General features: G+C 41.1%; 1 protein-coding gene across 5 annotated transcripts in view; it reads right to left on the bottom strand.

Moving 5' to 3' along the window:
* GART (phosphoribosylglycinamide formyltransferase, phosphoribosylglycinamide synthetase, phosphoribosylaminoimidazole synthetase) overlaps nucleotides 1-23,314 on the bottom strand; it is a 56,340-nt gene extending 33,026 nt beyond the window's left edge. The window contains exons 1-11 of one of the 5 annotated variants that reach the window (XM_030578727.1): nucleotides 23,213-23,314; nucleotides 18,048-18,196; nucleotides 14,037-14,132; nucleotides 13,246-13,420; nucleotides 12,167-12,278; nucleotides 10,043-10,111; nucleotides 8,302-8,427; nucleotides 6,199-6,286; nucleotides 5,483-5,568; nucleotides 3,122-3,290; nucleotides 1,348-1,579 (exon numbers count right to left, since the gene is read on the bottom strand). In XM_030578727.1, the coding sequence (XP_030434587.1) occupies nucleotides 1,348-1,579; nucleotides 3,122-3,290; nucleotides 5,483-5,568; nucleotides 6,199-6,286; nucleotides 8,302-8,427; nucleotides 10,043-10,111; nucleotides 12,167-12,278; nucleotides 13,246-13,420; nucleotides 14,037-14,132; nucleotides 18,048-18,192 (1,298 nt within the window). In that variant the 5' untranslated portion in view covers nucleotides 18,193-18,196; nucleotides 23,213-23,314. Of the gene's footprint in view, nucleotides 1-1,347; nucleotides 1,580-3,121; nucleotides 3,291-5,482; nucleotides 5,569-6,198; nucleotides 6,287-8,301; nucleotides 8,428-10,042; nucleotides 10,112-12,166; nucleotides 12,279-13,245; nucleotides 13,421-14,036; nucleotides 14,133-18,047; nucleotides 18,197-20,035; nucleotides 20,280-22,914; nucleotides 23,157-23,212 lie in introns of those variants that run through there. The other 4 variants (XM_030578718.1, XM_030578749.1, XM_030578735.1 and 1 more) reach the window with 4 other exon arrangements.
* Nucleotides 23,315-25,716: the final 2,402 nt, after the last annotated feature.

Here is a 25,716-nt window from a genome sequence, read left to right as displayed (position 1 = left end):
CTACTGCTGCACTTTATGGGCCCAATCTTTGGTCCCTGTGACCTGTGCTCAACACAGGACCCAAGGTGGGGCAAAGGTTATTTTGCATCACCTATTTGTTCTCCCAGTAGTTGGAGCTGTCTGTCACCAGTTTGGCCTCCAATACACATTACAGCAGTCTCCGGGCCACTCAAACTTACACTAGCTCCCAAAGGGTTGATACATGAGCCGGAGATCATAAGAGCATAGAGGAATTCCAGCCATACTCCCTCTCTCTCCATGCCCCCTAAGTTCAGTGCTTTACAGGGTCAGGCTCCTAGTGTCTGTTCAAGTACACTCTTTTCTCGTGTAATACAGATATTTGATTATAATTTTTACTACAGCATTTATACCAATTATATGCTTTCACATAATTAAACAAAATTATCAAATGGTGTACTGTACTCTCAGGAGAAATAAGACTAAATACAAGCACCGTTTCACATTTAGTTTATTTATTGATTATACAGAAATGGCTTTACAATATACTAATCAAACAGCACTCTAGTAGCAAAATAGAGACTCTTACTAACACAGCCTCTTATACTTTGCATAATGGTCTATTACCAAAAGTTATTATGGCTGTTAATGAACTGGGGAAGAGGCAGATTGAGAAAAAACACTCCGTGTCTGGTAATATCAGTTAAAAAGTTTACAAGAGGTTCCAGACTACATCAAAAGGCAACAGCCAAGAATAGCAAGCGACAATGCACAAAACAACCCCCCCACCACCTTCCCAGGATTAATAAACCTGTGTCTCGCAGAACTATTTCAAAATAAAATTACAAATTATAAGCTGGCTGTTCGTCAAAACCCAATAAAGCAGGAGTTCCAAAACTTCTTGCTCCTTTTACACACATTTTAATAACACTGAGAATGAATCCAATAAAACAATTCACTAACATTTCTCCCATAAACAGGTGAGATGACTCTGTTAGACTAATGGGGAATACGAATTTAGTGCAGGAGAAAGTTACTGTTGTAAGAGCCTTGGAAACTGAAGTCCTCCATACACAGAATAGGCATAGTACAGGTAGCAGCAGTGCAAGTTACCCTAAATTTGATTGTCACTGTTGTTTACCCAAGACCTAGAAGAATCAGCTCTAGGTTGAAAGAGTAATTCAGTTTCCAAACCCAGTCAGTTGCTGGCCTCTCTTGCTGAGATCACTACAGAAATGCCAACCGTAAATTGCTACCTGCATCTGGGTACATCAGAAGCTGCCTAGAGACGACACCAAGTTAAGTGATCCCTTGAGTTACTCATGTCTTTTGATCACTTCAGGTAGCACTAATAACGATCAATTTCAGGCGATGCCTTCAGATATATACCTGGAATTGCTGAGGAAAGCTATAGCCCGATAACCAATGTCCTGTCTGTAAATGGCACCCTTGAAGTGTATGGCTGCTACTCCTTTGTTGGCTTCTTCCAGTGCTGCCATCAGATCCTTCTTGACAGCCGTTACCGTAAGGACTCTTCCACCATTAGTCACTACTTTGCCATCCTTTACTGCCGTGCCTGCATGGAACACCTCCAGCCCTAGTTCTTTAGCCTTAGACAATCCTGTAATATTTTACAATATAAATATAAAGAATCAGTCAGTCACTTAAAATACTTTGATCTATCACCTATTGTTAATTATTTGTATTCTAGCAGTATCTAGGAACCCCAATCAAGGATCAAATTGACTGTGCAGGCTCACATAACCACTCTGGTAACTAAATAAATATAACTAAGCTAAATTCTGTCGACAGACAAAAGTGTTAGCTAAATGCCCTGGGACGTGGAAGGAGGCATTTAGCCGAGACATCTGCTTACAGATTTAATTTTTAGTTGTATTTTGCATTACTCTACTCTTACTTATGACCTTGAGTGATCAAAACAGATCAGCATGTTGCTGGGTAGGTACACCCGGCCACAGGGTGTCAGGTCATGTGTGGTCCAAAAGAACAGAAAAGGCGGTACCGCAGCCAGTTAATTCTTATACTAATGACCTTTACTATGGACTTGGTAGTTTAGTGTCTAGTGGCTGGCATCAATAGGGCGGCTCTTCTAGTCAGGGCAGCATGGCCTAATGGCCAGAGTCAGTAGAGGGCCCCTCCACTCAGGGCAATGTGGCCCAATGGCCAGAGGCAGTAAACAGCCCTTCTACAAGGAACTGTGGGCCCTAATGGCCGGATTCAGCATAGTAGCTCACCTCATTGAGACTGCCTGGCCTGCTGGGGGAGTGGGGAGCCACTCAGGGGTGTGGGGCACTCTGGGTAACGGGACTTGGGCCCTCCCTGCTCCTCTGAGTCCCAGCCCCGGGCTCTGTTGGAGGTGGGAGTGCTCACCACTGAGCCAGCAGGGATCCTTCCGAAACATGCTGACTGGTTCCCCAGTTTGCTCAGCATCAAAAAGTTTATGTTCCCTGGGCTGCTTCTTACCCTTTCCCCCTTATTGAAGCTCCCCAGTTCCTCTGGGGTCCTCAAATGGCCAGGCTCCCACCAGTGTGGCCCCTTTTCGGGGCTCTTTGGGCAGCCTGGAGTCAGTCTGACACTCTGCGAGCCCCAGCCCCACAGTCGGGGCCTGTAGCAACTCTCTAGAAATAGCTCACAGCCTGAGCCCTTCCCCTCCAGCAGCCTGCCTAGACTGAGCTGGGCTGGGCTGCTACCATTTATATGCTGGGGCTAGTGCAGGGTAGGTACGTCCCGTCACACAGCACCAAACCAACAACGGGCAGTGATGAATTTAATACTATCTTCAGGTTTCACAGCACCTCAACAGCATTCCATATTTAAAAAACATAGAAGGACCAGAAAAAGAAGATGTCCTGAGTGTGAAATGCTGCGATTGTTGCCACAATGCTTATAGTATGAGAGTAAAGTATCAGTTTTCCTTCCCAGTCTGAAATTTATATGAAAGGAAGGACATTCTATTTGACTAATGAAAGCTAAAAATCTAACTCGTGTGTGTGTGTGTGTGTGTGTGTGTGTTAAAATTCAGTTCTCTTGCTGACGCAGAGTCATAAATTGTGTTGTTTTCAAATCTCTATATTACATAGATTAATTTGTGCAAGGCATACGGGGGGAAAACTTCTTGCACAGTTACTCCTGATGTCTTTACCTGTTATTTCCAAGCCCTTGGCATAGTTTCCTGGATAACCTTCACTAGCCATGACCACAGTCATGGCTGCACTGTCTTCAGACCAAACAGGCATGGAACTAGACAGCTTTCTATTGATCGTTGCTTGTATAACTTCATACAAATCACTTTTCAATAATGGAAGAATTACCTACAAAAATGTAGACAAGTTAAAAAGACACTAAGGTTGAATTAAGTCCCAAATTTAGACTTTTTAAGAACACAGATTTTATAAAAAAAAGATAGTTACTTTTTCTGTAACTGCTGTTCTTTGAGACGTGTTGCTCATGTCCATTCAACTTCAATGTGCATGCGTGCCATGTGCATCGGTGCCGGAAGTTTTTCCCTCAGCAGTATTCGTAGGGGACCGGCTCCGGCACCCCCTGGAGTGGCGCCCATATGCTGCAGTATATAGGGAGCTGGCAGTTCCCCCCACACTCAGTTGGGTGCCGGTCACTTTGCCTGGAGACCGATCTGGAGCAGGATTTTAGGGACTGGTGGTGCTTGACGGATCCACGACAGCTTGAAGCCAGTGATCTAGGTCTCACACTTGACGAGTGGTAATGGCATGAGGAGTGGGACCGGAAGTCGGAATGGGCCTGGTATCGGAAGTGCCCACACATGGTTTGCCTCCTAGGGATCAGTGACGGTTCGAGGAATGGCACCAGGAGGGACATGATCTCCTGCGCCGCCTGCAGGGCCTCTGGCGTGGATGGCATGTGGAGCTGATGGAGGCCTCTGCCACTCTCTGGGGTAGCTGGCAGGGATTGGGTTGGGCTATATCACTCCACCGGAGCTTGGGCCTGAGATCCCAACATGGGTCAAGAGCTGCCCTGCATGGGACCTTGCTCTTATCCTTTCCCTTGCGGGAAGTTGGAGACCGGCCTTGCACTGCCTTCTTGGTTGGAGCCACGGATGGGGACCGGTGCTGGCCCATGGACGGTCCCGGTGGGGTGCTGCATACCAAGGTCACTGTACGCGGTGGTGAGCTGGAGCACTGCTCCGGTGCTGCGGTGAGGGCCGACTCCTTAAGGAGCACTCTTAAATGAATATCATGCTCTTTCTTAGTCCTTGGCTTGAAGGACTTGCAAACTGTGCACTTCTCACTAATGTGTCCTTCACCCAAGCAATGCACACAACTGCTGTGTGGGCCACTAAAGGGCATGGGCTTCTTGCAGTGATCACAGGGCTTGAAGCCTGGGTATCAGGGCATGCCCCATCCCAAGACAAAGTTTCGTTTGGGACCTATGAAGTCTCTAACTATAGCTACGGGATTTATTAACACTAACAGAAAACTATGTACACTATAATACAAGAGATAACTGGTTTGTATGAATGAGCAGCAATAGCACTAGCTGAAGCAGCAACAGTTCCAGCAATGTCACTGGTGGCAAGAAGGAACTGAGGGTGGGGAGAACTGGCATTGCCCTCTATAGTGCGGCATGTGCGTGCCACTCCAGAGAGCACCAGAGCCAGTCCCCTACGGATACCGCTGAGGGAAAAACTTCTGACACCCACACACACCTAAGTTGAATGAACATGAGCAACCACTCAAAGAAGAATTTGAAGCTTATCAGAGAAATTCCAAATAAATATTTTTTAACAAAGTAAACATTCCCCTGAAGTGTTTGTTACTCAAAACACTGTACACAAGAACCAGAAAATGAGACTATCTAGAGACAGAATATGAAAGAGAGTGAAAGTGGCTGGTCTATTTATGTCATCCATATGGAGTGAAATGTAATTGAACAATCTGCATTAATGGTGAACTCTAAATTACTAAAAATAATAATATTTGCAAATCCTTACATTGGCTTTACTTATATGAGTGTATGGTCACCAAAGGGAATACATATGTATCTTCTCACCAATGTGATTAAAGGGTTCACAATCTGATCCTACATAACCTGACAGTCTTTCTTCAAAATTTGAACACTGTAATATAAATTCAAATCCCTTCTAAAGACTCACTTCTTATGCAATGAAGATATACGATGCCTAGAACTGAAAATAAAGAAAGCAAGCATTAAGGCATGCCGTTCTCTAGATCATAAGCTGCATAGGTCTGGGACTCAACTTTGTAGTTTGTTCAGCACTGAAAACATTTTTGGCACATAAACACATAGTAATTAATAATGTGGAAAAATACTAATCTATAACTGTTTTGAAGGAAATCGCTGTATAAAACTTAAAATACAAATTTTCTTTTTAAATCTTAAAACAATTGGACAATTATGCATTAGATCTTTGCCTAAGTTTTCCCTGTTTATAATCAGTGCAAATAAAGAAGCATGGATAAAAGTGTGATATATTTTCCATACCAACCTATTTTCAGACACTCACCTGACATTCTGGGTCACCAAACCTGCAATTAAACTCGAGAATCTTAGGCCCATCACTGGTAAGCATTAATCCAGCATATAGCACACCTAAAATGACAAACCACATTAAAAAACTAGTCTAAGTGACTGTACAGGCCATTTGTTTTAAAACTGTTTATAATGAATGTTGCATTTGCAATGCTATTATTAGGGGGTTGCCAGACCATGTTCACTCTAAACCTTAAATTCAAACAAACATTTGGGGCAAAAATTATCCAAAATATCCTGCAGAATTTTGTCCACAATTATTTTCGTCTGTTGTTCTTTTAATTCAAATCACTTGTGGGTGCAAATAATAGAATGAAGGCATGCAGTTACCTGATATGTGCAGCGAGACATAAATTCCATTACCTGCACTCATGCGTGATTACCCTGTTAACATTACAGGAATAAAAAATTGTGGACATAATTTTGCAGACTGCATCTGAAAATGTTGCCTTTACTGTTTGTGCTCATTTGGAGGCTGATCCATTGGACTCAACAGAAAGAAGCCACTGACTTCAGTGGGCTTTGGATCAAGCCTTTGGAACCAAATCCAGCTCCCAAAGAAGTCCAAGTATTGCCATTAACTTCAGGGGGAGTTGGACTGGGCCCGTAGCAGGAGATGGGAGGAGGGAGTAAGCTATGTTTGCTGTCTGAAGACATAAACATCTAACAAAAACAAAAGCTTTCACCTACCAATATAAGGGACACCCTCTTCTTTCATCCCATCAACCGTTTTCTGAAGAATTGTATCTCTGATTTTCAGCAGCAAATCTTTGGAAACCTAATAAAATATTATTAGAAATTAATGTATTTTTTCCTAGTGTCATACAAGTGCCTTTTTTTTTTGCATTGCTTTTAAGAGCCATGCAGCACTGAATTTCAACAAGACAAAGTGAATATCTCATTATCTATCTAGAAAGAGCATACAGCAGTACTGAGGGCTTGTCTACATCAGAAAGTTGCAGCGCTGGTGAGGGAGTTACAGCGCTGCAACTTAGAAGGTGTACACATCTGCAGGGCACCACCAGCGCTGCAACTCCCTGTTTGCAGCGCTGCAACTCCCTGTTTGCAGCGCTGGCCGTACTCCCGTTTTGTCTCGGGTGTAGAGGATCCAGCGCTGGTGATCCAGCGCTGGTAATCAAGTATAGACACTTACCAGCGCTTTTCTTGACCTCCGTGGAATAAGCAGGTATCCCAGCATACCTGAGGAAGCCTCTGGTAATCAAACAGGTCTCCTTCCCCAGCTTGCTCTCGCGTTCCCCGAACCCCGAGCAAGCAGGTCTCCTTCCCTGAGGTTTGCAGGGTGGTTCCGGGAACGCGAGAGCAAACCGCGGCGAAGCTGGTCTCCTTCCCCGGTTTGCTCTCGCGTTCCCCGAACAAGCAGGTCTCCTTCCCTACGGTTTGCAGGGTGGTTCGGGGAACGCGAGAGCAAACCGCGGCGAAGCTGGTCTCCTTCCCCAGCTTGCTCTCGCGTTCCCCGAACCCCGAGCAAGCAGGTCTCCTTCCCTGAGGTTTGCTGGGTGGTTCCGGGAACGCGAGGGCAAACCGCGGCGAAGCTGGTCTCCTTCCCCGGTTTGCTCTCGCGTTCCCCGAACCCCGAGCAAGCAGGTCTCCTTCCCTGCGGTTTGCAGGGTGGTTCCGGGAACGCGAGAGCAAACCGCGGCGAAGCTGGTCTCCTTTCCCGGTTTGCTCTCGCGTTCCCCGAACTACCCTGCAAACCGCAGGGAAGGAGACCTGCTTGCTCGGGGTTCGGGGAACGCGAGAGCAAACCGGGAAAGGAGACCAGCTTCGCCGCGGTTTGCTCTCGCGTTCCCCGAACCACCCTGCGAACCGCAGGGAAGGAGACCTGCTTGCTCGGGGAACGCGAGAGCAAACCGCGGCGAAGCTGGTCTCCTTTCCCCGTTTGCTCTCGCGTTCCCCGAACCCCCCTTGAAGCCGCCCAACAGCGCTGCAGTGTGGCCACATCTAACACCACTTGCAGCGCTGGTTGCTGTAAGTGTGGCCACTCTGCAGCGCTGGCCCTATACAGCTGTACTAATACAGCTGTAACAACCAGCGCTGCAAAATTTTAGATGTAGACATGGCCTGACACTATGGCTCAGATCCCACAACATTTCCACATGTTTTAGCGCTATACGTGCAAGTAGTCTCACTGACATAATGGAACTCCTCATTTGCATAATGTTAAGTATGTGTGTAAATGTTTGCAGGAAGGGAAGGTCAAGATAAATTAAGGATGGAATGCACACAGGATATTAATGACTGAATCACTGTCAAATAAAATCAACAGAGCTATGTTGTGATACAAAGTTTACTTTCGCAATGGAAGAAAGTCAATTGACCAGAATATCTACCAAAAGAAAGTAAAGTAAATCCCTTTGCAAACAACAGTTACCCATCAAACAGAAACACCAAATCATAAGAGACATATGACAAAGGTCAATCATTCTAACTTAAAGAAAAATTGATTTTTAACCAATTAGTATGGGTGACAAGGATTTAGTAACACTAAATACTGGCACAACATGCAATATGGCAGAAAATGCAGACTTCCACCTTCACAATTAAAATATAATTCAGTAAGGATACACCACTCTTTAGTGCAAGACAATCAAGCCTGGTGAAACACAATCCCTTGTGTCATCTCCCTTGGCTAGAAGCTCTCTCTGTCCAATCCTGTTTGCCAGGATAGGACAAATAACGCGCACACACACACACACACACACACACACACACACACACACACACTTTTAATATTAAACTCCACCAAAACAGCTTCCCAATATCATATTACACCTGTGGTGCTGGGCAATAGGCTCCCATGCCTCCAGTGTTTGGGCCCTGGTCTCCATCCATTAACCGTTTGTGATCCTGGGCTGGTGGCATGGGGGCAACAGTGACACCATCAGTGAAGCACAAGCACTGTAAGGAAACATGAATAGTTACATACCCAAATGTATATGACTAAAACTAGCACCACTGGAAATGGTGAATATAAACCCAGTTTTCAGACTTATAAAACCTGATAGTAAAAGCAATTAGCTCCACCGCCCTAAAAATATAAACACACATTAGCATTCTAAGCACTTCTCATCCCCTGCTCCCTCAAGAAGTTATCAACTTGTGCTGTAGAACCCTTATATACAAGTTATTCTGTAGGAACAGCAAAATGACACTGAGGAGGCACACAGATAAGAAGAGCAACTGGAATTTCCATTGCAGAGATTACTCCCGAGGAAGGGAAGCATTACATAGTTCTTTTTCCTTCTCCCGTGATCACAAAAAACAAACTGACTTTCAAAATTACATAGCTACCATATGCTCCATGCTTCATAGGGTCTTCAAAGAGCTCCCCCTGCCAGTCTCTTTTGGGAATTAAGCACTGTCAATCACTGTTCGGACAACTGCAAATATTGCTTGTTCAGGACTGCTTACAAGAACCATTTATAATTCCATTCAGAGGCAGGCAGGGTACCCTTATAACAATAAGCAAAAAGAGCCAAACGACATGTGTATCTCAGACCCTACAAAATTGTACTCACCCATGATGGATTATTTTTGCTTTTTCATAAACTCTAAGGTCAGAAGGGACCATCGTGATCATCTAGTCTGACCTTCTGCACTTTTCAGGCCACAGAACCTCACCCACCCACTCGTGTAATAGACCCCTAATCTCTGGCTGAGTTATCGAAGTCCTCAAAGAACTTTCAAGTAAGTTTTCATGTTCTTGTACTGAAATCCTTTGATGTCCTTTTGGCTAATTAAGAGTATCACTTTGTACATACTTAACTTGAGAGAACCACCAGTCTAAGTTCCCCTTAGTTCCAGACCAGCAGGGCTGACGAGACAGGGGGAAGCCAGTACAAATTACCAGGGCCCGGTGATCCGGAAGGGGGCCCGGGGCCCAGCTTTGCTGGCCCTGTTTAGTTGGTTCGCCCTTGCTGGGGGGCCCCCCAAATTTTTTTTCACCGGGGCTGGACCTGTTCTTGGCAGCCCTGCAGACCAGGTCACTATAAAGAACATGACCATCTGATATCTGCAGTTCTGTTTTCTTTAGGCAGGGCAGGATTCTGATGTGGCCTCCGCTATGACTGATCAACAAAGCAGTGATGGCTATTTTTCATATATAACATATCACCCTCCAAAGCTCAAGTGTGCCTCATCTAATATAGGCATATTTTAGCCCCGAGTGAGAAACCCAAGACCATACTTAGACTTCCTATGTTGCAGCAGTAATGCAAAGTTACCATGTCATCTTTTTAGAAACTGGGCCTGAATGCTCATTTACACTAAGGCCTGTTTACACCACTCTGCCAGTGTTAAGGGGCTTAAAGTGGGTGGAACTGAAATATATGTACATTTCAGGCTTCTCTAGACTGCCAGGATGGTGTAAAGGGGCCTTAGTATTAACAAAAATTCAGGCCCTAATACTGGTTACTTGTACAGTATCTTCTAAGTAAGTTGGTATAGTAGGTCTCTAAATGTTCCTTCAGTAAGCTGTAACCCAAACTCTTAAGAGTACGAAAAGCATACTTACAGAAACCTCTTCTCCTACAAGAAGTTCTTCAACAACAACAGTATCCCCAGCTACTCCAAAAGTCTTATCCTGCATTAAAAATTATCTTTATTTCTTCTGTCTCCATTTCAGTCATTTCAAACAACATTCAAACCTTTGTAATCCTCCCAAACCAGCAAGGAAAAATACATCTGGAACCATCTGTTCTGTTTCCAACCTCCACATCAGACATGTTGACAATGTTGAATGCTTTTTTCCTCTCGCTTTTCATAATACAGACATGCTCTTGAAAGTTTCTAAACTCAACATTGATACCTCTTGGGTTACTGACTGGCAATTCCTCATATCTTTTTTGTTTTAAGTTTTGAACCAATATTATTTCAGACTGGAGCAATGATTCTCAGCCTTGTAGAGCAGAAAATCTACTTTGTTCAGAACACTTACGGAGGAATGCGAGAACATCACTCCACGGAAATGTTTGCATGCTGACCACATATTAATGCAGTGCACTGTCAAGGCAACTTTGTGGCTCTCTGAGGCCATATCTACATGATTACTTTTGTCGGTATAACTTATGTTACTCAGAGGTGTGAAAAAATTTAGTGATTATCTTCAAAAACTCATGGAAGATGGGAAAGATGCCAGAGGACTGGAAGAGGGGAAATATGGAGCCAATCTGTAAAATGGTAAATAAGGACAACAAAAGGAATTACAGGCCAGTCAGTTTAACTTCAGTACCCGGAAAAATAATGGAGCAAATAATTCAATAATTCAAGAAATCAATTTGCAAACACCTAGAAGATAATAAGTTGATAAGTAACAGCCAACATGGATTCGTCAAGAACAAATCATGTCAAACCAACCTAATAGCTTTCTTTGACAGGGTAACAAGCCTGGATAGGGGGAAGCAGTAGATGTGGCATATCTTGAATTTAGTCAGGCTTTTGATACTGTCTCGCATGATCTTCTCATAAACAAACTAAGGAAATACAACCTAGATGGTGCTATTATAAGGTGGATGTATAACTACACCTCTGCCCCACTATAATGTGGTTGTGGAGAGCCAAAAATCCCTACCGCGTTATAGCTGAAACCCCGTTATATCGGGGTAGGGGTGGCAGGGCTCCGGTAGTGATTAAAGGAGCTCTGGGCTCCGGCAGCTGCGGGGAGCCCGGGCCCATTAAATTGCTGGCAAGCCCCACTGCCGCAGCCCCGAGGTAGCAGCGGCAGGGCTCCAGCAGTGATTTAAAGGGCCCAGGGCTCCCCACAGCAGCCAGAGGCCCAGACCCTTTAAAACACCGCCAGAGCCCCACTGCTACCGCGCTATACACGAATCTGTGTTATATCGGGTCACATTATAGCGGGGTAGAGGTGTCGTTGGAAAACCATCCCCAGAGAATAATTATCAGTTGTTCACAGTCAAGATGGAAGGGAATATCACGTGGGGTCCCTCAGGGATCAGTCCTGGGTCCGGTTCTGTACAGTATCTTCATCAATGACTAAAATAGTGGCATAGAGAGAGTACACTTATAAAGTTTGTGGACGATACCAACCTGGAAAGGTTGTGAGAACTGGTTAAAAGACAGGGAACAAAGGGTAGGAATTAATGGCAAATTCTCAGAATGGAGAGGGGTAACTAGTGGTGTTTCCCAAGGGTCAGTCCTAGGACCAGTCCTATTCAATTTATTCATAAATGATCTGGAGAAAGGGGTAAACAGTGAGGTGGCAAAGTTTGCAGATGATACTAAAACTACTCAAGATAGTTAAGACCAAACCAGATTGTGAAGAACTTCAGAAACATCTCACAAAACTAAGTGATTGGGTAACAAAATGGCAAATGAAATTTAATGTGGATAAACGTAAAGTAATGCACATTGGAAAAAATAACCCCAACTATACATACAATATGATGGGGGCTAATTTAGATGGCCTAGTTTTACTTGGTCCTGCCTTGGCATAGGGGGCTGGACTTGCTGACTTTTCAAAGTCCTTTTCAGCTCCACATTTCTATGAATCTATAAGTTGTGTTAGGCTAATGTACGTTCCACGTAAATCACACCAAAATGCCTTTGATGTTTTGCTGTTGTCACCAACAAACATAAAATTCTCATGCAAAATGGGTATTTACATAACATTGCAACTCACCTGCATGATTTCATGCACAGCTTTGCAGGCTCCCTCTTTGTTAGTAGCCACAATTACTCCTTTGCCAGCAGCCAGACCACTAGCTTTTACAACCAGGGCAGGAAAGTCCGCGCTTTTAAAAAAAGAGAGAATGACTGAGGGATTCCATAACAACCTGTCAGCCTCTGATGCATTTTCAAATCTAAGCCTCCTACCTTCATGGATTTTGAAGGCTGAAAATAAGAGTTCATATATTCACTACATCACAATAGCCATTTAACTATGATTGAAAAAACACACACATAATCAAGTGTCTTCCCCTGTCAACCCACTTCATTACACTATTTCTGGTTGCTATTTCTTTCCATTGTTATCTGACACTAACTTTTCTGACAGGGAAAAGAAGCATTTTATTTCTGTTAGCAGTGCGGACCAATACTGTTACTGAGTAAGCAGGACTGACTTCTGACTAGTGCAGTGGTGGGCAACCTCCGCCTCATCAGCGTATTCCACTGGTGGGCTGAGAGACAGTTTGTTTACATCGAGCATCTGCAGGCATGGCCACCCACAGCTCCCAGTGGCCACAGTTCACCGTTCCCAGCCACTGGGAGCCGTGGGCAGCTGTGGGCAGCTGTGCTTGCGTATGGTCAATGTAAACAAAGTGTCTTGTGGCCTGTCAGCAGATTACCCTGACAGGCAGCATGTTACCCACCACTGGAGTAGTGGATCATCAACAGACTGATGATGAAGCTCCAGTTGCAGAATGTGCATTACTAGTAATAAGCATGAACCACAGAGAACCCATTATGATTTTCAGATCCCAATCTAGGTTTGCATAGTTGGCAAGAAAAAACAACAACACCTTTTCCCTTGTAATCTGAGCACAGTTGAACTGTCATTAAAGAGCAATAAATGTAGAACTCATATTGATGCCATTTTTGCAGGGTTACTTTTAGACTGTCTTTTGAATACATGAACATTGTGCCACTACTGAAAAGGTAACTGAATGAATAGTGGGTTGCCAACTTTAGGTGCTTAACATATTGTAAACACACTACTGTAATGATAATAAAAGAGACTAAATATGGAAGTTTGTTTACCTGGTAATAAAGCTACAAGCTTCTTTAGGATTGGTGAATGCTTTCCATCTTGCAGTGGGGATCCCATGTCGGTCCAGAAAGGCTTTACAAAAACTCTTACTGGACTCGAGCTGAGCTGCCCTTGCTGTAGGACCAAAACATCTTACCCCAGCTCCTGTCAAGTCATCAACAATGCCTAGCAATAAAGATATTTAAGAGTTATTATTACTACAGTACTGAGCTGGTTTATAAGAGTTACAAGTTAATAAGATTGTTGCTTTGTATAACCACTTTGACACATTAGTGAGTAAGAGCTAAAAACATTGTGCCATGTATAGGATACATCATGGGGATTGTGCCCCATGGACCTCAAGGGCAGTGTTTGCCGTAACTAGCAGGGGACGATCTGGTCTTTAGGACTCTTAGGTCAGAATTTGTTGTTGCACCATGTAACTGCAGTAACACCACTTTAATAGATACAACTCCTTTCTCCCTTTTTACAACCCTCAGCCAAAAAGTCCATAGTAATCACTGGGGGAGAATAGCGCATGAGGTGTGAGAGAATCAAACTAAAACTTACAAAATTCTGTAGGTAAGTCTCTATATGCTGACTTCCAAATCTACTACACTTGATCTGAGCCAGAGGCCCGATACTATAATGCCACAGAAAGTCTCTAAAAAAAACACAAAACTATCCTCAGCAGTAGTAATGTTTTCTAGCATATATGAAGCAACACATTAAAACCCATAATTCCATGAATAGTTATATGGTAATAAGTGGGTAGAACTTTGATAATTTATTTTAAATTTACCAGCAGCAAGAGGAACTTCTGGGCCAACCACCACAAGTTTGATCTCATTGTCTTTGCAGAACTGAGCAAGAGCGGCATGATTACTGATTGAGATGGCTGTCAAAAGATGCAAGAGAAATTTAAACAGAGAGTACAATGAGGAACAGAAGATTTACATATAAAATAAAAAGAGAAAGCTTGCAAGAGACTAGATATCAAATTTTGTGACGAAAGCTCTGCAAAAAGGCAATATTATTCCACAATTTTTATCAAGAATAAATCCAACGTCAACAGTGGGGTGAGTCACCTGAACTCACACAGTTCTGAGCTGGATTGGTCATTTGCAAAGGGAGTGATAGCAGTCTGAAGCTACTCTCATCATTTGAGAAACAGAGCAAAAGCACACACTCTTTTAGTCCTGGGATATTTTGCTTTAAGCTTTTTTCTCTTTTCATGATGCAGTGTTGCAGCATAGCACCCTCGTTAGTATGTTTACAGGATGGGAAATATACTGAGGAAGGTGAGAGTTTTGCTGTATTTTAGGTTGCCACAAAAACCAAATTAAATCCACAGAATTATATCCTGATTGTTTAAACCCTTGAGATTGGCAATACTGCAACTGGCAAATAAGAGCATCATGTCAGACTGCTGCACCCCTGCTATGTGCTCACCCCAGCTCTACGAGAGATTCTCTCTTGTGCCCAGCTTCTACTAAATGCAGCCAAATAAGAGGCGTTCTGTCAGAGAGACCTGATTATGGGTTTCTTTTTCTCTGTCCCAGCACTGGCACAGGTTAGAATAGCTCGGGGAAAAAAAAACAAGACATTATACTTCGTACTGTATTGTCTTCCTGCAGGACTCAGCTAAAAACAGACATTATGACACAGAAAATATTAGCAGAGGATCCACTGTATGTACGAATGTCCCAGCAAGATCGACCAATGAAGGAGTCATTTTGTTCATGTATTATTCCAAAATGCACCTGTTTAACATGCAACATAATTTTCGTGACAGTGTAGGCTGAAAGGGAATATTTTTTTTATTCTTTCTGAAACCATTCATTTGGCATATGATTATTGTATTCTGGCCTGTCTTCCTTTCTTCAGGATAGAGTTTCCAAACCTGGGTGCCTAAAGTTTGACCCCTAACTCCATATACAGGCATCTGAATAAAAAAAAGTTATTAGAAGTGTTGTATACCCAGAAATCCCAGTGAAGTCAATGGGTGCTCATCATGTTTGCAAAACAAAGCACTTTTATTCTGGTGCCTAAATATGGAGTTAGCAGTCTCACTTCAGACACCCAGGTTTGAAAATTTTGGCCACTATGACTAAAGTTCTGGAAAACTGGTATTAGATTTTTTTTTTTAAAAGATCGGATATCCTTTTGTACCTCAATGACTTGCCAAAAATAAGTCACCCATAAAGCCACTTTTTTTGAGAGACAGGTGTTGTTTAACTGTGATCAGACTATAAACCTTTTGTGAAAGAGAACACTGATTTTTTTAAATTTGCATTATTTCCCTTGGAAAAGCACGAGACATGAGACTTCAATGCTAATTAAAGGGTATCTTGTGCATTCTGCTGTACATTGCTGCAAAAGAGAGGGAAGGATAGACGTCCAGGACCAAATCTTGATTAGACTGAAGTCAGTGGCAACACTCCCATTGAGATACATGGGAAAAAGGATTAAATCCCTATGCTTTAGAATATAAGGCTCACGTGCCTCTGTGTAATTATTTCTCATTTTCTCTCTCACACTGCAATCTAGACCGAGTTCCTGGCCCAAGCAGCAAGTCTTGGCTCTACAGAGATGCAAGGGAGTGTGGGGAAGTAGGATAAAGCCTTTCCCCACAAGCCACAGAATATTAACCTGGATTTGTGAGGAAGTGTGAATTATGCCCCTCTAATGCCTGAAGGGGCTTGGATTTACCCCTTCACACACATTCAGTGAAGCTCCAGTCCAGCAAAGTACTTAAATGGGTGTTTGAGGGGACTATTCAAGTAGCTAAAATGATGTTCATGCTTTGTTGGACTGGGGCCAGAATTTCCAGTATGTAGATAGATGCATCATTTTTTTTTTAAACTGGGAAGGTGACAGAAAAGTGTAGCAATTCTTACAACAGTATTCTTTAAATGACATTTAATTTAATAATCTGGATCTCGTGCGAGCTGGCTTTAACTTGATTTAACACAGGGACAAATCTCTTTATTTAACATTGTGGATGCAGAGGCATCATATGATTTCCACCTGTGAATGCTCGTTCCCTTCCCCTCACCTGCAAAGACAAGCAACAGATTTGTTCTGTTTGGCTGATGATACTGCAAATGGTCAAATAAGACAGAGAAAAATAAAATATGGCATTTCTTTGGTTGAACCGTCAGGTGAAGTGAAAGTTACAGATCAGTGATTTTCAGCCTGTGGTCCGCAGACGTCTGGGGGGCCGCAGACTATGTCTAAGGGGTCCACAAAAGGTTGTCGTTACCATAGAACAGTGGTTTTCAACCTGGGGTCTGCAGACTATGTCTAAGATTTCCAAAGGGGTCCGCACCTCCATTCAAATTTTTTAAGAGGTCAACAAATGAAAAAGTTTAAAAACACTGATCTAGAGCATTTATTTTATATACAGAATGTGTAAAATCTCTCATGGCTCATGTTTTCACAGGAGGTGGTAAGCAGATTTTAGTTGCATGCTATACAAGCATATATTCAGCATGTGTGTGTATATAATGTGCATCTACACATATACTGCATTAATCTAAATTTTATGTGTAATAACATATTTCAAAGTATACAGTTTAAGGCTATATTCATTGAAATATATGGAAACTTAAGCCAGTCATTAAAATATTCTCTTCAGCGGTGTGATCTAACGCAGCAAGTAATTCCTGGCTCCCTCTCCTGAACTGAGTAATTACTCCTGCTCTCCCACTGAATCACTGCGTGACTTTAGGAAAGTCACTCAAGCCAACATTTTCAAAAGCCACCTAGAATTTTGGATGCTCAGCTTTAAATAGCTTATGTCTGACTTTTATAATTGATGACTACCAATTCCAATTCAAGCCAATTGATGCTATAGGTACTTAAAACCTCTAAAAAAGGCACCTAGAATTAACCTAACTTCATTATGTCCCGATATGTAAAACGTGGAAAAGAACATTCTCTTACCTACAGCATTCACCCTTAAAAACTTGCTAATCTCTTAGGTAACTAAATAAGCAATATCTCAATACACACCTAACATTCTTTGTGGGCACAAGTGTGACCCAGATTACACACCTGTGCAGGGGGAATAAGGAAGCATAAGGGGAGTAAGCTGTCATAGGCAGGCTAGGAAGGCTTAGATTTTTAATCGGTAAATGTTGATTTCACTATATACACCCCCCCCGACAAAATACTTCCATCATCATAACAGAAATTAACAGATAAGCGAAGTAAGAAAAACGCTGCTTGAGAAGTTATTAGAGTTGGATTTAAGGTGATTTACTTTGTACTTTTGACATGTTGACAATGTGTGTTTAACGGTTATGAAGCTTTAAACTTTTAGACTCTCAACATCTGCTGTCATTAAATAACTGTCTGGCCCCACCCCATGGTTTTCTGTAACTGTCAAAAATCAACACATTAAAAAAAATGCTTAAAAATAAACATTGATATTATCCAGGGTTGGCAGGATTCAGACATTTCTTTTATAGACAGCCGTGTCTGCAGGGCCTCTTGCTATACAAGATAGTGGGTGGTCGCTTGCTTCCACATCCCCAAAGCAGCACCAGCATAGCTGAGCTGGTGCAGAGGGGGAAATAATCCACACAAGATAAATTACAGTCCGAGTAAAGTTTTTTTAATTACTTTTCACCCTATCCAAACATCACCTTTATAAGCATTCAGGGTCTGAAACATAAGAACTCCTATGACACTAATAGACAGAACCCTAAATTTACCAATGAATCAGTTTAGGCTCAACTACTGGTACTATACATTTAAAAAAACAAACAAACACACACTATTTTAGATTCTCTTTTTCATTTATTACCTGAATTTGAAATTTTTCCATTATTGGCTGTTCCTGCATTTCCTGGAGCGACTAGCACTCGTTTTATATGTGGTGACTGCGCTAATTTCCAGGCCAGGGCATGTTCTCTGCCACCACCACCAATCACAAGCACTTGACCAGCCATCAGTCTGCGCAAAACAACCAAAGTAATAATATTCAGATTAGGAAAGCAACAACATCATTGCGTACACTCATCAGCTAACAGGTTTGGTTTGCAGAGCAGCAGAGGAACTCACTGAGAAGGCAGATGGCATTTTTGCCTGTTTCACATAATTATTGTTCTGCAGTTTTGGGTATAAATGTGGTGATTAAGGGAGCAAGGTAACGATAGCACTGGCTCAACCAAGCACAGCACAGTCCCCATAGAAGTTTTCCCACTGAGTTCTGCCAATGCACATCAGCACGTACCTCCTATACCATTCCTGGTTCTCTCCTTTCCAGACTACCAACTGTACCAAATTACACAATAGTTTTATGACATGGATAAAATGTTCACTAGTGGCCTGGCTATGATTAATCACAGGACATTTTATACTGTAACCTAAATAGGTTTCTGAAGAATGTGAAAATGTCAAAGGTAAAGTCCCTTTGGACTAATGAAGAATGATTTGCTAGTCTGTCTAGTGGTGTTGCTAAATAGGAGAGCTCAAGACTTCTCACGAATGATGTCTGAAAATCTTCTTAATACTTTATATGAAAATGAAAGTGTCAGAATGATGAAACGGGGAAATGTCTTCCAACCTTGATCTTTAGGACAGAGCAACCGCATTACAAACAAAACTTTACAGACAAACACGAAGCGCAGCATGTCCTGCAAGGAGCTGAACCAGGGTCTTATCCAGCATTCCTCCAAAATCAGTGGAAACACTCCCATAGATTTCAGTGAGAGTTAGCTGGGGGAAACCTCCAAATGAACTAAGATTAACTCACATTACTTCAACGGGAGTTGATAATGCTTAGAGTCTTGCATGCTAAGGCTCAGCCTTTGCAACAATAAGAAGCAAGTTGCTGTAGTAAGTAAGACATTACTTAAGCATTTCAGTGACATTTTATCTTTACGTTAAGTTTCTAAATGAATTAATAGAAACAAATAGGTATTCTAACTTGGAGTTTCTGAAAAAAAAAAAAAAAAAAAGAAGGTAAAATTCCAAGATATTGACCAAATAATCTATAATCGGGGTTCTAAACTTTTTTCTTTCTGAGGCCTCTTCAACATGCTATAAAAACTCCACAGCCCACCTGTGCCACAATTGTTTTTCTGCATATAAAAGCCAGGACCAATGTCAGGGGGGTAGCAATCAGGGTAGTTGCCTGGGGCCCCACACCACTGCGAGCCCCCATGAAGCTACATTGTCAGGCTTCTGCTTCAACACTGAGATGGGCTTAAGGGCCCTGGGCTTCAGACCCATGGGTGGGGCTTCAGCTTTCCGCCCTGGGCCTCAGTGAGTCTAATGCTGGCCCTGTTTGGTGGCCTTCCTGAAGCCTGTTCGCAGCCCCCGACCTCTGGTTGAGAACTACTTATCTATAATATTCACAGCAGTCCAGTCTATCGGTTAGACCTTGAAGAAGCCATTCAGTAAAGGAGAATTAATTTGAGCAGAATGCAAGAAGCTACAAACTGGTGTTGCTAAGCCTGAATGTAAAATGTACTAATGGCAAGAATGAGTTTTATTTTTTTAAAACCATAATACATACTAGGCAGTAGTTTATACACATACCAAATAGACAGAGTTAACAGTATTATTAAATAGTGAAAATAATTTTTTAAAAGCTTTCATGCAGAGGAAAGCAACTAGTGTCACTTCAGTTTAAATCTTTTTAATGCTTAACAATACATTTCACGTGGTCAATAAGGGGGTCTTGTGTCTTTGCTGTCCAAACCATCTTACATTCATTAGGAGGAAGGACACCAGTTAAATAGGAATTTTACTCAAAATTGAAAAAACAGCACTGTGTTGTAATCTTACCAACATGGCACTTGAATACCATTTGTCTTCCTGTATTTCTTCCATGAAGAAGCTGGTGATCAATCCACTCTTGTACATGTGTACAGTTTCACCCAAAGCAGGGCACAGACAAAAAGCATTCGGCACAGTATTCATGTTGGACGTACGTACTCACAAGCTCTATTCACAGAAGGCTAAAGACCAGAACTTTGATGTAAAAGGGTAAGAAAGAACTGTCAGAGACCTAGTCTCCCAGAAAAATTCATAGATTCTAAGTCTAGAAGGCACCATTGTGATCATCCAGCCTGATCTCCTGTACAACTCAGGCCATAGAAATTCCCCTAATAATTCCTAGGGTATATCTTTTAGAAAAACAATCAATCCTGATTTAAAAATAGTGATGGAGAATCCACCATGACCCTTGACAAATTGTTCTATGGTTAAAAAGTGACTTATGACAGCTATGACTGATAGCAGGTTTTCAGCCAATCAGCAGGACAAGGTATTGATATCATTCCCAAATCAGCCATATTTCATAAGAAATGTAGTTAGTCTGCTGAAAACCTGACTCAAACCCTGCTACCTTCTCTCCATATAGCAGCCACCTAGTTTTGCTCCTTTTGGTGACTAGACACTAGAAACTTGTAATCCCTGGGAATTGTTACTATTCAGGGCATGGCTTCCACTGCAAAGGGATCACTTGGTATAATGCTGGGAATATATATGAAAAAGCACCTTTTTAAACCTAAAAAGTCTTAATAATAAATTGTGGGCAGGAAGATCCCGCAAATTTTCCAGAAGGTATTTCAATTCTATATGCAATAACATTTTAAAGTCTTGTACCAAATAGAAGACTCTTTCCAAGATGGAACATTTTAACTAAAACAAAAATAATTTGAAGAATAAAGAAAAAACCATGAATAAATCATGAATTCTGGGGGGGAGGAGAAAAGAGTATAGAAAATTAAGTGTGAAATACTTCACCATTAACTACAGAAATCTGGTTTTAAAAAACTTATTTACAGGTGCTCTAAACTGGTAGCTTTCCAAAACTACGTGCTGATGAAACAGACACTGCAGATTTATATAAATATTTTTAAAATACATTGACTGCAAAGTTACGTGTCTATTAAGAAGCTAATATTAAAAAAAAAATTCACACTGGTGCTAGAGATGGTCTAATCAGCCTGTGATAGAATGAAAAATCATCAATTATAGTAAAAATATTTGATGTGACAGGTAAGCAAGTAAAAGAAAAAAGGGAAGAAAGATTAAGGGACTGGCCATAGTGAAGGATAGTAATCTAAGAGGAAAACATTTTTTCCCTTCTTAAAAAGAATATAATGTATTAGGCAGTTATCTCTTATTCCTAAATGAGTTAAATCCAATTAGCATGTTCCCATGTCAGTGTATGGAACCTCATAGCAGAACAATACAGACTTGAAGAGCAAGGTCATCACAAAAGCCACAGAAATTAAAATACATGCTTTAAAGATTTACTTTGCAAAAGTCACTCCATTAGTGCTTGACACAGAGGCTGAAAGGAGGACAGAGAATGTATTTAACGCTAGGTGACGCTGATCTGAGAGAAGGGATACTCAGTAGCCAGACACACAATGACAAAAGAGAAAGGCAGTCTCCAGTTAAATTAATGCATCCACTCCCAATGCCACTGCCCCACTGACTACACCACACAAATGAGATAAAATAATCTGCAACAATTATTGATTCACATTTGAGTTAATAAAAACCTCAGTCCAGATTTTTGACCCCTCTAGGGCCCCTTTGCAGCACCCCCAGGGCACAGAGGATGCATGAATCCAGCTTCTGATGATTCCGATTATGTAAGGGGAAATCCCTAAGTGTCATCCAGTAGACTGGTGCCAGAAGTGGAAATAGAACCCAGATCTCCTAAATCCCAGTCCAGTGCTCTCTCAGCAAAGTAACTCTAGAGCAGGGTGATATGGCAGAAGCAACAGATGATAAAAATTACTTTGGCAGGGGGAAAAAAAGGATTAGCTTTTTAGAAGGAACTCGGATCATTATCTCAGAACAGTTATACCTTGTCTCAAAATTATTCTTAAAGTACAAGCAGTCACCTGAAGCCATATTCTGCATCCTAATTTAGGGAGAAAAGTCACTGAAAAAATAGTACTAAAAATCAATGGGTGTTTTGGTGGCCTCATCCCAACAGGTACTCAAACCTGTAACCCTAATTATATTTAGTGAGACTTCAGAGTGCTTTCAGGATCCAGACCTAAGTAAAGATTGCAGAAATAAGGTCTAGAGAGAATAAAAGAAAGAAAAGAAGCATTTTCCTTCCTGCATAAATATTGTCAATGTATATACTTACATATCGAAAGTAAATATACTTAAAAAATTATAACAAATATCAGCAAATTTAACCACTAATTTCAAGCTTCCTTAGCTTAGCTGAATTTAAAGAATTTATGAGGACAATATCAATTTTGGTAATACCCCAAATTTGCAAACTGAGGAGAAAGAATAAAAGTAGATTAAAGATCAAACCAAGATAGATCAAAAGTTTAATACTCACTTTTAAAAAAGCAAATATTTTCCTACTTGTTTAAAGCCAAAAAATAAAACAGTGTAGCATTTATAGACTACTAACATAACAAGCCTGTATGCGTGCATAACGAAAGAAACAAAATTGAAATTGCTAGTTTCTGAGAGGCACTTCTGACCAAGAGTAAGAACAGCTATTTTTAAATTCATATAAATTAAAAAAAAAAACACTATTGCCCTTAAAAATAATAAAACAAGCAGTAGAAGAAACAGCTTGCAGTTATAATAATTACAATGCTAACACCATACTGTTTAAATTAAACGCACCCACCCGAGTGTTATAGTTATGTAAGAACAAATGTTGCGCGTCTTACTCATGCAAGTAATTCAGTTGAAACGGAGGGCTCACATAAATACAGTAAGCATGGTTTGACATTCAAAACGCTGTTCCACCAACAGTGTAGAGGAAAAGCCATTTTACGGAAGATCAAACAGCACAGACTAAGCACATGGCCGAGATCACTGAATAAGTCTCCTCTTACAAATCTGTCTCTTAAAACACTGTTTCTTTCAAATGCCTCACTGCAGAACCTACACGTGCAACTCCGCTAGCATCCATGCAAAATATGCGTTAGATAGAACACATTTCTACAAAATGAACCAAACGCTTACTGAAACAAGAGAGCACAGCACGTCCGCCCGCCAGACTACTAGACCTTTGACAGCAATTTCGGCAAACAACAGACAAGTTCCCAGAATTCTCTAGCAGCATGAAATACTCGTGCTTGATTAACCCTTTAGGCGGAGGAAAGGAAAAAGCAATGTATGGGAGGGATTGTAAACGGAGAAACAGAACTTTTTATACTAATAAATTAAGGAAATAAGAAATAGAAAGCTGATACTGAATGCCACTAACAGTTCACAGTATCTATGCATGAAGTCAGGGATTTTAGAGTCATTTATTTACAGCAGGCAGCTCTTTGGACACATACAGGCTTTGGAGCTGCAAGGAGCTCTGGACAGGAGGATCAATGTATCCATGGTGTGACCCATTAACTTCAGTGGGCCTCTTCATAAATTTAGTGATCTGCCTATGTAGACCTGATTGCATTATCCGGGTGGTACTCTAATAGACAGTAAAATAATTTCCCAAGGGAACTAGTTGAGCCCCATCCTGACTATGTTTAAAACTAGATAAGACAAACACCAGAAAATGTACAACAGTGAATAATTTTGCATTGTAAGGTTACAGACTACAGCTAATATATCTTTTTCATCTCTAGATTATTTGATTATATCATATAATGGAGGAAATATAACATCACTCTATAGTGAAACATTGATAGTTAATGAGTTAATTGGATGATACCCTACTAAGACTAGTACTGCTTACTATTTGACTAGGGGCAATGCCCTTGGGAATATTATAGTATTAAATATCAACAAATAATTAATATCCTATACTTATTGTATCTATCAGCTTTAATTATGAAGAATTGTGGGGATACTGTAGCATGTTAAATTTAGCATTAAAATGTTACAAAGGCATAGGTGCTGGAATTAGGAGTGCTGCCACACCCCCTGTCTAGAAGTAGTATTAACGAACCCAAATACATGGTTTCCACCTTCAGCACCTCCATTATAAAAATTGTTCCAGCAACACTGTGGAAAGGTGTTATTCATCTTCTTGCAGTTTCTTTGCTTTCCAAGAGTCGTAATATAGTTGTGAAGGACTCATTCCTTGTTGAATTTTGCTCATATCTTGATAAGAGTAAGTAATTCCTCTGAATGCAAATAGGAGTTGTGTGTGCATGAAAAATGATATGCTCTGAAAAGGCTCAGTATCATGTTGCATCAGATCTTTTAAAATTATGAGTATCAAAATAAAATATCAGTTTATTAAATACTTTTACATATATGTATAACTCAAATAATCATTGGTTTAAAAAATTATCGCACAATAGAGCTCTGGAGTAGCTTTCGTCTTGTAAGTAGTACGACTGACTTCAATGGAACTACTATGGGGAGAAAAATTACTCCAGAGCATAAACAATTGCAGTATTGGGCCCTAAACTGGACAACAGTAATTAATCTAAATATATTCACTATGGCCTTGTATGAAGTAAAAAAATATATATATTTTTAATTTGAGTTTGCTTCATGGAACTAGTTCAATTCAGTTGAAAATCTCATTTACCACCAATCTAGATTAAGTTGTTACACTGTCTACACTAGTGTTAAGCCCAGTTTTCAATTGAGCTAAGGTACTTTGATTGCGCTAACTCAATTGAAACAAAACATCTTTTTTCAGTATAGACGAGGTCTATGTGAGCAAGATTTTAAATAAATGATTCAGTCTGACAATTTTTCACACCCATGAGATTTCTTGGTAATCTTCTCATTCTTGTCTAATGTGTGATATTGTCAGAGTAGTATCAAATGCTTTAATTCTTACTTATCAAAGGTGCCTCTGTCAGAGTTATAGGTGCTGCATAATTATTAAAAACTGAATAGCTCTATTATGGTATAATAAAGACCTTTTGATGACAACGTGGTTATATGCAATAAGCTAAAAGATCCAGTAACATCTAGCCCAGTCTCCAGTATTCCTACAGTGACCAATGCCAGATGTTTCAAATGGAATGAATAGAACATGGCAATTGTCCATTTATATATCCCATTCTCCAGTCTAAGCATCTGGCAGTCAAAGGCTTAGGGACGCCCAGAGCATGGGGTTGCAACCATGACCACCTTGGCTTATAGCCTTGATGGACCTTTCCTCCATGAACTTTAATTATTTTTTGAAACCTGTTATAGTTTTGGCCATGACAACATCCCCCAGCAGTGAGTTCCACAGGTTGACTGTGCATTGTGTGAAGTACTTCCTTTTATTTTAAACCTGCTGCCTATTAATTTTGTTGACCTTTGATTCTTGTGTCATGCAAAGGGATAAATAACACTTTCCTATTTACTTTCTCCACAGCATTCATGATTTTATAGAACTCTATCATATTCCCTCAATAATTGTCTCTTTTCCAAGATTAATAGTCCCAGTCTTTTTAAACCTCTCCTTGGACAGAAGCTGTTCCATACCCGTAATAGTTTTTATTGCTGTTCTCTGTACTTTTTCCATGTATAATTTTTTTGAGACGGTGTGACCAAAACTGCATGCCGTA

This window comes from Gopherus evgoodei, chromosome 1 (genome assembly GCF_007399415.2).
Source record: "Gopherus evgoodei ecotype Sinaloan lineage chromosome 1, rGopEvg1_v1.p, whole genome shotgun sequence".
NCBI classification, from domain to species: domain Eukaryota; kingdom Metazoa; phylum Chordata; order Testudines; family Testudinidae; genus Gopherus; species Gopherus evgoodei.
Note: the sequence above shows the minus strand (reverse complement) of the source record. Positions and strands in the feature narration are given on the sequence as shown.